We start from the raw sequence: 14,882 nt of genomic DNA, 5'->3' as shown, positions 1-14,882 counted from the left end.
GTTCACTCTCTTCCTGCAGGTTAGACAAATCCAAAAGTGCTTTCAAGGTATATCCCTCTGGTAACTTAGAGTAATCGGACATATTGGGAAATAACTGCAGTTAGTGGAGCTATAGTGATAATACAGTCCGGCTAACTACAACTCTGGGATAATTTTAAAAGAGAAAGATGAAAATATCTCAGCAACCTCAGCATTTCCTAGTTTTCTTTTAATAAAGAAACTAGTTTCTTAACCAACAAAATAGGGTTAAAAACAGCTGCCTCTTTTCTGTCACAGGTAACAACATGGATTCAATTTAAATAAATCTGTAATATCATTGCACTCCCAAGTGATCTGTTACACATAAAAATTTTTTCTTTTTTAATTTATTTTTCTCGTTAGTGGAGGGGGAATTGCCAAGATTCAACATCACAGTTCTTTCCTACTCAATTGTCAGCTGCTCTTCCTGCTACCTGCTACTTATTTCCATTCTTTGGTTTTTGTTATTCTAGTCATTGTATGCAAATTTCAACCTTTCTTTAATCCTATACTTCCTAGACTGGCATTAAATTAAAGCTTTGGCCTTTGCCAAAATTTAAATCCAATTCATCGAACGAAATCTTTCTACCTATCCTTATCACAGGTAGGCCAATATAATTTTTCTGATAACAGTTAAATTTTATATTTATTTTCAAACCCTTTCTTCGGGGACCTAGAATTCTTCTGTGAACTCTGCTCTTGCTTGCCATTTCAAAATATCAAAAGAATGTTGGGGACTTCTGCAGGTATTTATCTCGTGGCTATCAGGCAGAACTGTAATTAAGCCTTTCTACTATCATCTGCCAGTGTCCTCCTAGCTTCTGGATTACCATTCTGATGTTCTTCAGCAGCTTCCATGTACTAACCTAGCTGAGTCACTTTATTATTTAGTAGAAAATCTACACATCCCACTCATCCTGCAGTTCCTTATTGCGGAAACAAGCAATCTCAAGTTTTTACCCTAAAAGTGTTTTTTTTTATTTTTAAGAGGATGTTTTCCCTTCAAATTTAATATGATGATGTACAGGACTGGGTGTGAGCTAAATGGTGAAGTGAGCAAAACTTATTGACCTCTCCCTTTTCAATGCCCTGCCCTCCCCTCAAGTATATAGAGAGATCTCACATAAGCACAGTTAAAATATTTATCATGAAAGTTAGAATCTTGGACTTGCCCTTTTGTTTTAGTCACTCATTAATGAGTAGAGGCAGTTCTATTCAGAAATTTTTTTCCTACACTATTTTTTCCAGAATTCACCTTTTTCTTTCTTTTCTGTATTGTTAAATTCTTCCAACCATTGATGATTAACAATATCTTACAAAAGAAGTTAGCTGATATTATATGTTCTTGAAATAAATGATTTTCAATGAGAGACTGGCTTCTATTTTGCTTATTGGTTTGACCATAACTGAGGATTGCCTGACTCTGCCTTGAGGAGGACTCCGAAATGCTATCATAATGGCAAAAACCGCAATTACTTTTGCACCAACCTAATAATATAGGTAACTACTGAGCAATTTGATTTTCTACATTGTAGGAACAGAAACAGTTGTATAAAATTCTAGGCTCATTATTTTAAATAAAAAGGTCTTTCTATTTAAAGGGACACAGGTGGCCTTTTATGCCATTGAATTCCAATTACCCTATCTTCTGCTAAGATCTCAATGAATTCCTTTAAAATCTTTCTGAAATAAACACTGATTACCATTAGTAAATAATTTGGCAGCCTAATTCACAAGAGCTTTGAGCAAATGTTTTCGAAAGGACATTAAGGCTATTTAGAAAAGTAGTTCTCAACTTCTTTATACATATAGTACAAAATCCATCAAAATACCATTTGTCTTTTTAAAATTGGACAGGGTGATTCAAAAGTTTATTTGGAAACTTGAATGTTACTAGAGTAGCCCAGAAACTTCGAAAAAAAAAAGCATGACAGGAGAGGGGAGATGGAGTCTTGTTTAATCAGATATTAAAATAAACTATATAGCTACAGTAATTCTTAAAGTATATTACTAGCTTAAAATAAATAGATGGATCAATTTAACAAAACACAAAGTCCAAAACAGACCATAATATATATAAGAATTTAGCTTATGACTAGTGACATTTTAAATTGTCAAGAGAAAAATGGATTAGCCAATAAATATTGACAACTGACTCATTATTTGGAAAATAAAAAAGGCAGATCTCTACCTCATATTTTATACCAAAATTAAAGCTCCAGGAGTATTAAAGATTTAAGTATAAGAAAAATGCATTAGAAGAAAATATAGACAACTACATAATTACCTAGTACAATATAGTTATCTATAGGTATCTAAATATATAAATATAGGTAACTATTATATCAGGTAATTATATAGCTAGGTAATTATATAATTAGATAACCATAGGTAACTATAACTAATTACTAATACTTTGAACTATATTATAAAATGTATTTAAAAATTAACTACATTAGGGCTGGGCGCTGTGGCTCACACCTGTAATCCCAGCAATTTGGGAGGCCAAGGCAGGCTGATCACCTGAGGTCGGGAGATCGAGACCAGCCTGACCAACACAGAGAAACCCCGTCTCTATTAAAATTCAAAATTAGCCTGGCATGGTGGCTCATGCCTTTAATTCCAGCTACTCAGGAGGCTGAGGCAAGAGAATTGCTTGAACCCGGGAGGTGGAGGTTGTGGTGAGCCGAGATCATGCCATTGCACTCCAGCCTGGGCGACAAGAGCGAAACTCCATCTCAAAAAAAAAAAAAAAATTAACTATATTAGAAATCAGAAATTAACTACACTAGAAAATATAAACTATACTGGAAAATACAGTTACCTATATTTTCTTCTAATGCATTTATTTTTCATACTTAAATATTTTATCTTTATATCTTTTGGTAAGGGGAAAACTTTCTAAGTGTAAAACCAAAAGGAGAAAACACACAAAAAAGAAACTTCTACAGTTGAAAATTAGTCATATATAAGATTTATTTATTTGTTTATCTGCATTTCCTAATTTTCCTATAATGAACTGATAATGAACTATAATGAATTGAGAGGAAGATTTTCTTTCGAGGGAGCAAGGGTATCTTCTAAGACGAATATAGCAGACCATGCTGAGCCAGCCCAAATCCTATTTTGCTCACAGGCAGAATGAATGTTTGCATTATCTTTAAATTTGCTTTCCTTCTCAGTATTTCATATATAATTTATGCTTTTCTCCTAGACAACTGTGCCTTACTGCTAGTTTACTTACCCCTTTTCATTTATATCATCTGTCTTTACAAAAGAGAACTTCAAATACAGGCTTGTTGTTTATTATACCTATACAACTGTATTATTTTATTTGTGCCAAGCAGCTCTACTAATATTTGCCCTTCTAATTTTTATCAAAAATTCTGTGTCTAAGGACCCTTCTCTTTGCTCCTTCCCCCAGTCCCTTCTGCAACTCCAGAGTATCAATAGATATTCAAAGCCCCAGGATAAATATGCTTTACATTCCTGGAGCATCAAGTTTACTCAGCTATGAGAGGGATAAGATGCTGTTGGAGTAAAGCAAGTCATATTATGCAGTCAAACTGAAAATTCTCATAATTTTAAAAATAAAATGGGAACTTCAGATAATTTAAAGTTCATTAGGCTTAAAGCAGGCCTTTCTACTCTAGCCTTTAGAATTCTGGAGACACAGGTTCCTTTCTCTTACATCGTTGGCCCTCCATATCCATTGGTTCTGCATCTGTAGATTCAACCAACCATGGATCAAAAATATTTGGGGAAAAAAAGCATCGGTACTGAACATGTACAGACTTTTTTTTTCTTGTAATTACTCCCTAAATAACACAGAATAACAACTACTTACATAGCATTTACATCGTACTACATATTAATCTAGAGATGATTTAAAGCAGGGGTCACCAACCTCTGGGCCACAGACCAAGCTAGTCTGTGGCCTGTTAGGAACGAGGCCGCACAGCAGGAGATGAACAAAGGGCAAGCAAGCATTACTGCTTCCCCTCCACCTCCTGTCAAATCAACATTGGCATTAGATTCTCAAAGGAGCACAAACCCTATTGTGAACTGCACATGCGAGGGATCTAGGTTGTGCGTTACTAATGAGAATCTAATGTCTCATGATCTGAGGTGGATCTGTTTCATCCCAAAACCATCCCTCTCATACCCGACCTGGAAAAATTGCCTTCCATGGAACCAGTCCCTGGTGTTAAAAACAGTTGAGGACTACTGATTTACAGCATATAAAAGGGCCAGTCACAGTGGCTCACGCCTGTAATCCTAGCACTTTGGGAGGCTGACACGGGTGGATCATTTGAGGTCAGGAGTTTGAGACCAGCCTGACCAACATGGTGAAACCCTACCTCCACTGAAAATACAAAAAACTTAGCCAGGCATGGGGACCAGTGCCTGTGGTCTCAGCTACTCGGGAGGCTGAGGCAGGAGAATGGCTTGAAACAGGGAGGCAGAAGTTGCAGTGAGCCAAGATTGCGCCACTGCACTCCAGCCTGGGCAACAGAGTGAGACTCCATCTCTAAATAAATAAATAAATACATACATAAAATGGAAAGCTATGCGTAGGTTACATGCAAATGCTATGTCAGTTTACATCAGAGACTTGAACATGTGAAGACTTTGGTATCCGCAGGGGGTCTTCAAACCAATCTCAATGAATACTGAGGGACAACTGTATACATTAAAGGATTCTCCAGTGGAAAAGTTTAAGAATCAGGGCTCTAAGACACCCCTTTAATTGCTCCTCAATTAGCCATTAATTCCTCCACAACCTGTGGAATGAGCCCTCACCCTCAGAGTGTAGACTCAGAAGGATGCCTTTCACACAGCCATCTGTTTTCTCAGGAGCTGGACGTCCTATACAGAACAATTTACAAGCAATGGTATTCTTTTAAACATTGGCATTTGAAGCATGCATAACCCAAAACACAAAGTTTAAAAAGAAGAAAATGGTTATGGAACACAACTTAAAGACCGATCAATTGCTTCAGCAATAGGTCCTCTGTACAGAATGAGCCCTAGGGGTAGTCCAATTACAGTCTACAATCACTGCCAGAGACTAGCTTTTTTCAAGATCCATTCCAAACGTTGGAGCCTTAAATTGTAATGCAAGTCAACAGAATAAAGATATACTATGCAAAATCTTGGCAAAATTGTCTAATATTAGAATATTTTAGACTCTTGTCACTTATAGAGGGAAAAAAATTCAGTGTCCTAAGTCAATTTAGTGTGTACACAAGAACACATTTCCCTTTAGGCCATTCAGATTTCCTATAATGGAAACAGTTTCAACTGTAAAAATTAACCTAAAATATCGAGAGGCTGACCCATGAATTTTTTTTCAAATTTTTTATTATACTTTAAGTTCTAGGGTACATGTACACAACGTGCAGATTTGTTACATATGTATACATGTGCCACATTGGTGTGCTGAACCCATTAACTCGTCATTTACGTTAGGTATATCTCCTATTGCTATCCCTTCCCCCACCCCCTCCACACAACAGGCCCCGGTTTCCCACCCTGTGCCCAAGTGTTCTCATTGTTGAATTCCCACCTATGAGTGAGAACATGTGGTATTTGGTTTTCTATTCTTGCAATAGTTTGCTGAGAATGATGGTTTCCAGCTGCATCCATGTCCCTACAAAGGACATGAACTCATCCTTTTTTATGGCTGCATAGTATTCCATGGTGGATATGTGCCACATTTTCTTAATCCAGTCTGTCATTGATGGACATTTGGGTTAGTTCCAAGTCTTTGCTATTGTGAATAGTGCCACAATAAACATACGTGTGCATGTGTCTTTATAGCAGCATGATTTATAATCCTTTGGGTATATACCCAGTAATGAGATGGCTGGGTCAAATGGTATTTCTAGTTCTAGATCCTTGAGGAATCGCCACACTGTCTTCCACAATGGTTGAACTAGTTTACAGTCCCACCAATAGTGGAAAAGTGTTCCTATTTCTCCACATCCTCACCAGCACCTGTTGTTTCCTGACTTTTTAATGATCACCATTCTAACTAGTGTGAGATGGTATCTCATTGTGGTTTTGATTTGCATTGCTCTGATGGCCAGTGATGATGAGCATTTTTTCATGTATCTGTTGGCTGCATAAATGTCTTCTTTTGAGAAGTGTCTGTTCATATCCTTCGCCCACTTTTTGATGTGACCCATGAATTTGGAAAGGACATGGGTAACTGGTGAAACCAACTTTCCTCTGACATAATATTTACTTCTTGATTTATTATGCAAATATTCTATTATGTTCCTAACCTTCAAGACATTCCTTAAATGCAATAAACCACAGACTTGCTTTCTCAATAGCTAGAACACTGGCATCCATTGCTAGGTAGTAGAATCACTGGAATGGAACATGCATATTTAACGAAGGGTACAGCAATGTGTAAATATCACATCAAAGGCTCGCTTTCAAATACAAACAATTTTCTCGTCTCATTCTAGTGACATTTGAACTATTTTTTTTTTGAGACGGAGTCTCGCTCTGCCGCCCAGGCTGGAGTGCAGTGGCCAGATCTCAGCTCACTGCAAGCTCCGCCTCCCGGGTTCACGCCATTCTCCTGCCTCAGCCTCCGGAGTAGCTGGGACTACAGGCGCCCGCCACATCGCCCGGCTAGTTTTTTGTATTTTTTTAGTAGAGACGGGGTTTCACCGTATTAGCCAGGATGGTCTTGATCTCCTGACCTCGTGATCCGCCCGCCTTGGCCTCCCAAAGTGCTGGGATTACAGGCTTGAGCCACCGCGCCCGACCCATTTGAACTATTTTATTTCAGGCTCTCCACTATATCTGATTTGGTTAAAATCAATGCAAGGGACCAAAATCACCTCATTTGAAAGCAGCAGGAAGTCACTGATCACTTAAAATCCTGCCTTACCAATAGCATGCATTCAGGAAAGGTGTACTGAATTGATTTGCCAATTTGACAAAATATACTTGTGAGAGGGGTAGAATGAGGATATTTCTTTGCAAGTAAGCAGCCTCATCTAACTATAATGGACCTCCTCACTCAATAGAGACAAGAATACAAAATTTGAATCAACAAACCAACTAATTCTGTTGCTATGTTCTGAAGTCAATGTGAAATAAAATTTTGGAGCAGTACCTAAGCTAAATCTGAAAAATAACCAATTTTTATTTAGCACAGTGCATTGTATAGAGAAGGCAGTCAATGAATGTTTTAGGACTGTGACAGTGACAATATTTTGCCAATGTTTCTCAAAATATGTTCCTTGTATGACACACATGCAGTGCTACCCCATTCAATTCATTAATGGAATATTTGCTATGTGTTCTAGGCACTGGAGATACAGTAATGAGCAAATAAGACAAAAATTTCTACTTTTCTGGGACTTAGTTTCTACTCAGAGTGGACAAAAGATAGACAACAGGTAAGTAAAGGATATAATATGTTAACGGTAAATGTCTAAGATAAATGCAAAGCAGGAATAGGGTATTAAATGTTGAAAGGGGGCCGGGCGCGGTGGCTCAAGCCTGTAATCCCAGCACTTTGGGAGGCCGAGAGGGGCGGATCACGAGGTCAGGAGATCGAGACCATCCTGGCTAGCATGGTGAAACCCCGTCTCTACTAAAAATACAAAAACTAGCCGGGCGAGGTGGCGGGCGCCTGTAGTCCCAGCTACTTGGGAGGCTGAGGCAGGAGAATGGCGTAAACCCGGGAGGTGGAGCTTGCAGTGAGGTGAGATCCGGCCACTGCACTACAGTCAGGGCGACAAAGCGAGACTCCGCCTCAAAAAAAAAAAAAATGTTGAAAGGGAATTAAAAATGCAGATAGGGTAACCAGGGGAGAGCTCCTGGGAAGGTAACTTTTGAGTAAAGATGGAAAGTGAAAAAGTAAGTCATGCAGATATCTGAGGGAAAAGCAACCTAGACAATAGTGGAAGCATGTGCAAAGACCCTGAATCAGAAATTTCAAGGAACAGCAAAGGGGCCAATGAGGCTGGGCATGTGAAGATAGGAAATATAAGAGCAGATCACAAAAGTCCCCATAGGTCATGATGAAGACTGTTTTCTCCATTGAAAGAGACAGGAAGCGATTAGTGTTTTCAGCAGAGGAGTGACATGACCTACTTGTGCTTTAACAGGTCTGCTCTGGCTGCTCTGGAGAGCAGAGAGCAGGGGAACAAGGACAGAAGCAGCAAGAGGAGCTACTTGTTTTAAAATGCAGAACCTGGAATTTGTGTTTTTTAACAAGCTCTCTATGTGATTTATAGGCAGTCAAATTTAAGAACTGCAACTTTAAATTACCTAAGCAATTGAGACAAAAATTGATTTTACAATCTGATTATTTGATAATCACTACTCGACATCCAGTGGAGAAACTGGGCCTAAGTCATTTGTAATAAATTCAGCTAACAACCTGTCATTTCAGCCATGTAATCTCCAAACAGTACTTCCGGAAGAGAACTTTCAAGGAATCTTGGCTCCCTTGTTCTGTGACACAGGATACCCTCTGAGAGGTCTCCTCTGCAGAGAAGGAAATGAGAGCTAATGCAATCACACAGTGTGATGTATTTGATAAGGTCACAGAACAGGTACCCCATAATATGAGAAGTGTTAGGATGCAACTAAAATAGAGCATATGGGTGGGGACTTTCCTCAATTTTTTTAACATAAAGATTTTCATTTTATTTTTACATGGAAGCAAGTAAGCACTTGTGTGTCATTCTAAATACATATATAAACCCTAAATTTATATTCTGTTTATATATTCTATATATAAATTCTTGATAAATTCCATATATATTTATAATGCATATTCTAGATGTGTTTATATGTGTATCTCACAATAAAATTTATAATTAGTACTTTTTAATAGACTATAGAAATTTATATTCACAACAGTTAAAAATTCTTTGTGATTGAGTTTTATGATGGTAACAACTAGCATTTGCACAGCACTTGATGATTGAGATAATAGGACCTAATTCCACAAACCATAAATAAACATTATTTCTACTTTATAGTCACACTATACACATACAAATCCCAATATTTTAACTAGTTTGCAATCTAGTCAATACATCTTCTACTTATTTTTTGTTTCTTTTATATGCCTCTGAATTATTTTATATGCCCCTCTGAACTGTGTACACCGTAGACACACAGATAAATTCTTAACTGACCACTGACTAGCCAATCTAGAGTGATGAAAATATTTGGTTCAGAGAATAAGTTACCAAATACTTGTTTCCTCTATTTATCTGACTTCTTTGACCCCATACAAAAACAAAATTTTTAAAATTTCAAGAGGATAAACCTTAATAACCGGAAGGAACATAAATATATTTAAAGCAGATTTACTGAACCAATGGTTTAATTTTCATGAGAATAATTACATCCTGCTGCTATTTTTCCTTCAGCACAATTTCCCTAAAGTATTTCATCATTAAGGCCTGATTCAATGTGAATTTTTAGTAAGACACATAGTAAACTGAAGTTTTAAAGAGCATTCATTAACAGTATGATCACCCAGGTACAAGTTATTCTTTTGGATAGAGTTCAGGTAATTGGTAACAAATAATAGATACTGATTACCTTCTTGAGTGGAAGAAGCCGCTAAGTGTTGAAGCTTAAGGCCAGTGTCTAATCTTTGAGGCTTTGTAGACAGAAATAAATAGCAAAGGACACAGACACTGATGACAAAGGCGAGTAAAACAAGGGCAGCAATTCCTAATCCAATCAAGGCACCAATGCTGAGGAAAACAGGAAAAAAACATGTGTCACACAAAGTGGTTCACACTGGTTCAACTAAAGAGAAGGCATAAATATATCATTAGTTCTTGCTCTCAGGCATTAATAACCAAATTGTATTTTAGCATAAACAGTAACTGATTGAAATCTACAGTTCACCTTTTTCCATCACCAAATTCTTATATATTTTCTCTGTAGGATTTTCGAGGCCCTTTTAAATTTATACATTACTTTTTTTTTTTTTTTTTTTTGAGATGGTGTCTTACTCTGAAGCCCAAGGTGGAGTGCAGTGGCACAGTCTGGATTCACTGCAACCTCTGCCTCCGGGGCTCAAGCGATTCTCACGCCTCAGCCTTCCGAGTAGCTGGGACTATAGGTGCATGCCATCATGCCCAGTTAATTTTTTGTATTTTAGTAGAAATGGGGTTTCACCATGTTGCCCAGGGTGGTCTCGAACTCTTGAGCTCAGGCAATCCACCCACCTCGGCCTCCCAAAGTGCTGGGATTAAAGGTGTGAGCCACCACTCCCGGCCGGCCTGTACATTACTATGAATAGGGAAGATCATGTGTTCATATTATAGGTTAAAGGTCACATGATTCTTTTGGGATAATTCTAAAACATCTCCATCAAATAAACCTCTATTATTCATATATTTTACAAGGAAAGATCAGGTTCAACAACAAATGATGAACAGAAAAATATTTGTTTCTGCAAAAGCACTAAAGACATATGTGAAATGCCATTTGTTGATTTACAAAGTCAAAACTATTATAAAAAAGGAGAAAGCAATTTGAATTAAAGGAAAATGGTGTTTGTGAAATTCATACCAAGTTTATGTTCAGTTTGACTTTTTCCTTTCTAAAAGGGCATAATGTCAATGGCTTCTAGTATTAAGGAAGAAGCCCTTATCTTTTTCTCCAAAAACAAAATGTGTATCTGATTGTATTTGCTCCACCCTAAATTTGTAATGATTCCGTCTGATACAGTTACCTCTAAGTCTAATCATTTGAGAAATATAGTTTTCATAAGCCTGTGAACTGAATATTACTAAATGGGAAAAGAGCTCGGGGGGGGAAAAAAGCATTATCTTGGAAGACTAATATGATAACACGTACTTCTTGAACCACATTTTGTTCTAATTAAAATCTACCAATAGATTTTAACCTATAAATAGATTTTAATCAATTTTACTCAAGAACAGATACTTCTGTTGACTTTCACGGTAGTGTTGTACACACTTATTTAACGCATTTGAGAGTTTAGCTTATAGAAAATGTTCAATAAATGGAAATAAATAATAATTGACTGCTGATTGATCTACCTGTATTTGGAACATACATCATTGAAAAGTAATGATCTTTTTCTTCATTATCTTCCTGGCTTGCCTTTAGGCTTCTGCTCTTTCCCTGGGATTAGGACACTGACAGGTTTAACCTGTACCAAAAGGGAGGGGAGGGAGAATTTGACCAGGGATGCCAGGAGCATTGTTGCTTTGGGAGGAAGGATAATAGAACTGAAAATGAAGAGTTAAGTTCACTCCACTTGTCCTTCATTTTAGGAGCTAGAACACCCCTGCAAAGAAGAGATTGCCTCCTGAACCACACACATGAAGTCGACTTTCAGAGATTCTTGTGCTTGGTTTATTGTCAGCCCAGTTCCACTAGCCTTATAGACGAGTGAAGGCTGGGGAAATTTATGGCTGGAGTCACTGTAGAGTTACATATTTCAACTTGGGGTTTGCTCTCACTGGATGCACTCTCATCTAAAAGGTAGACGCCCTATATTTGGCGACTCCTCTTTTATACTTGTTTGCACCAAACCTAACTTTTGTGCATTTTAAGTGTCAGGGAAGGTTAGGATCACTTCACTATACACAGACACATGCGAATGTAATCCACTCAGTTAATATTATCTGGTGCACAGAGCAGATAAGAGGCTAGACATCTGGAAAGATTCTTCAAACAAGAACCTGATTATTAAAAAATCTTCAAGGTAAAAATGTAATTTAGTCTATTTGAAAGCAAAATTGTTATTTTAATTAACTTCCACATACACAGTGTGGGCTTTCAATGTACAAATTATAAAACCAGATCATTAAATTTGAAAGAAAAACAAAAACAAAGCATGCCATCCCTGCTTTCGGTTAAAAAAGAATGTTCTTCATAATACTGACAAATACTTTCAATGTCATGGTTCACTTTATAAAAAAGTTGCTTTATGGCCGGGAGCGGTGGCTCATGCCTGTAATCCCAGCACTTTGGGAGGTCGAGGCAGGCAGATCACGAGGTCAGGAGATCAAGATCATCCTGGCTAACATAGTGAAACCCCATCTCTACTAAAAATACAAAAAATTAGCCAGGCATGATGGCAGGCACCTGTAGTCCCAGCTACTCGGGAGGCTGCTGCAGGAGAATGACATGAACCTAGAAGGCAGAAGTTGCAGTGAGCCGAGATTGTGCAACTGCACTCCAGCCTGGGTGACAGAGCGAGACCTCGTCTCAAAAAAAAAAAAAAGAAAAAGAAAAGAAATGTTGCTTTATGCACGCAAAGCTCTAGGTATAAACTCTCGGTAAAGATGGAGTTCCAGGAGACTCCTAAAATATTCATTTCAATAAATACTTATTAAATAACCACTCATGCATGGCCCTGTCCAATAGACCTTATTTTCCCAAGTCCTGGAGAAGATTACCAAGGGAAATCCTAAGAACATAGGGAGTCATCGGAGGAGAAAAGATGGGAGGGGGCCAGACACAGGAAAGGAAGAATTATCCTTTCCTCAGCACCCTATGGCAGTTGTTTTACAAGCTTTGAGAGAGGGTCTGAAGCTGCTGTCACATTAATGCAGCAATTCTCCTACTTAGGAAGTTCACTTACCTTGTGATAGCCACAGCTGTGCCTTTCTCCAGCCACGATAGAATCTCAAAACAAGGGCTAGTGAGTCTTCACAGTTGGACTATTTTAAATTAGGAGTGGAGAGCAAAGAATAGAGGGGAAATGAAGCTCTAATAAATTTACCTCCCTATTGTGTTCTCAGAGCTCAAGAACTCACAGGAATCCCAGGTTTAACACTGCCAACCAACAACATCAGTTGAAGTGATTTTTCTATTTCCCAGGGAATGGACCTGCACTGTCCATTTTGTCAGTGCTGAATGAAGACCCCAGCAAGCTGTTCACTCCTTTGTGCCCTTATAAATCTTAGGAAGGTTTTATGTCCTCTATTGCTTGTCACTTTGGAACTATTCAGGGATCTGAAAATCTCAGGCACATTTTCCAATTGAGTTTGACTTAGGAATTGCCAGTCTCTGTTGGAGGTGTTTCTGCCATCAGTAATGCCTCCGATGACCCAGAGATAGATTACTCTGTTAGTTTCCAAAAGGCCAGATAATAAACCAGTGCAATACAGATTTCTTCCTCATGTAATCTACTAAGGATAAGCTATCATTATTTTCTGACATTTTGCCCTTCTTCAGCAAAATACAACTTTGTCAGTTGAACTTACGGGAAGGTAGGCACTCCTGCTGAGACTTTTTGATGCTTGCAATATAGAAAAATATGTTAATATTTTATTGCTTTAAGAAGTAACATTTAGTCATTTGCTATAGACTTGGCACATGTGTTAAATTCTGGGTCATGTAGGTGACTGGGAGACATAATCATACTTTACCTCTTACTAGCAGAATCCATCTCCTCCAACCCTATAAACTAATTAATATGTACAAAACAATTTAGGGTGGGAGCTCTTTCCTTGATTGTCGAACCCCTTTCATTCTCCAAGCAAAATGAAAACTTAAGTTTAAAGTTTGCAGCCCTTCAGAGTGGAAGGGGGAAAAGAAATTCATAATGAAAATGTCTACATCAATACTAGTTGGAATAAGTAAAATAAAATTGCCACTATAGGAAAAAAGAAACAAGACCGCACCTTAGAAAGTCTCTTCACATTCCAGCAATAGCCACATGGGTCAGGTTTCAAGAAAGGGGGTGTCCTGGTCTACAGAGTGTGTGTATAATCATAGCAACCAAAAGCTGTATCTTTCTTGGTGTCTCTTCAATTCTCTCCAGGGTAGGGGTCAGATCCTCCAAAAAGGGCAAGTCGTAAAGCCCAGTTGCTTGCGCAGGCCCTCAGGAACACACACACACACACACACACACACACACACACACACACACTTTAAAAAATACATGTGTATTTTAAAGAATACAACCAATTCCTTCACAACCCTCAAAGAGTCTTAAAATACTCTGGTCCTTGTTAATGCAGTAAAAAGAGCCCCCAAAGGAGCCTCCTTTCTCTTCAAATACACCAAATAAACCTAAAAGAGGATTTTAAACCTTCTCCTTGGGTTATCTGCCTGTCCTCCCGCTCCACCAGTAGGGTGCCAGCCTGGGACTGGTCCCCGGCGAGGGGAAGAGCAGTCGGCTCCCGGGAGGCGGGCGGGGAACCCAGCGGGGCCAGCTGGGAGGGCCCCAACTGCACCCTGGGTGCAAAGCCCGCGCTCCTCCAGCGCGCACCTCGCCTCCGGTCCTGGCTTCCGGGGGAGTTCCGAGCCGGGGCGAGATTTCTCTCCCTACCCTCACCCGCCCTCAGAGGCTCCGCTTCCTTCCGTAGCGAGCCAACCCAGAGCCGATGGCGGGGACGCGGGAGACCCCCCTGGCCCTGGCGTGGCTCCGCTGGTCGCCTCCCTAGCCCCGGGCCCGGCCAGCCGCCGCACGCGCGGGCTCTCAGCCCACCTGAGGCTCCACATGTAGCTGTGCTTGTAGGGGAAGTAGCTGCCCGGCTCGCTGCAGCAGTACTTGAGGTCTGCGAAGCCGCAGCAGTACTGGAGCGCGGCCCCCTCGCCAAACCGGGGGCACTGGAAGGGCTCCACGAAGCTCTGGTTGAGGCTGTAGTAGCCTGAGCACAGACGGCTGTCCTCGCTCATCGCGGGCAGGGGCCGGGAGAGGCTCGCTAGGGCCCCGGTCTGCTCTCGGATCGCACCGGTCCAGCACCTCCAGAGCCCGCGGACCCCTCTGCCCGGACTCGGCTCCTCGGATCTGGGCTCTGGCTGCCCAGGCGCTCAGCCTTCCCGCGCCACCTCTGCTTTCTCTCCTCCCCTTGTCCACATGGTGTCTGGGCGCC

General features: G+C 39.7%; 1 protein-coding gene across 1 annotated transcript in view; it reads right to left on the bottom strand.

Moving 5' to 3' along the window:
• Positions 1-14,882, bottom strand: part of SHISAL2B (shisa like 2B) — a 22,647-nt gene extending 7,765 nt beyond the window's left edge. The window contains exons 1-2 of the mRNA XM_033179689.1: positions 14,495-14,882; positions 9,610-9,767 (exon numbers count right to left, since the gene is read on the bottom strand). Coding sequence (XP_033035580.1) covers positions 9,610-9,767; positions 14,495-14,685 — 349 coding nt within the window. The 5' untranslated portion in view covers positions 14,686-14,882. The remainder of the gene's footprint in view (positions 1-9,609; positions 9,768-14,494) is intronic.

This window comes from Trachypithecus francoisi, unplaced genomic scaffold, assembly GCF_009764315.1.
Source record: "Trachypithecus francoisi isolate TF-2019V2 unplaced genomic scaffold, Tfra_2.0 Lachesis_group2, whole genome shotgun sequence".
NCBI classification, from domain to species: Eukaryota; Metazoa; Chordata; class Mammalia; order Primates; family Cercopithecidae; genus Trachypithecus; species Trachypithecus francoisi.
Note: the sequence above shows the minus strand (reverse complement) of the source record. Positions and strands in the feature narration are given on the sequence as shown.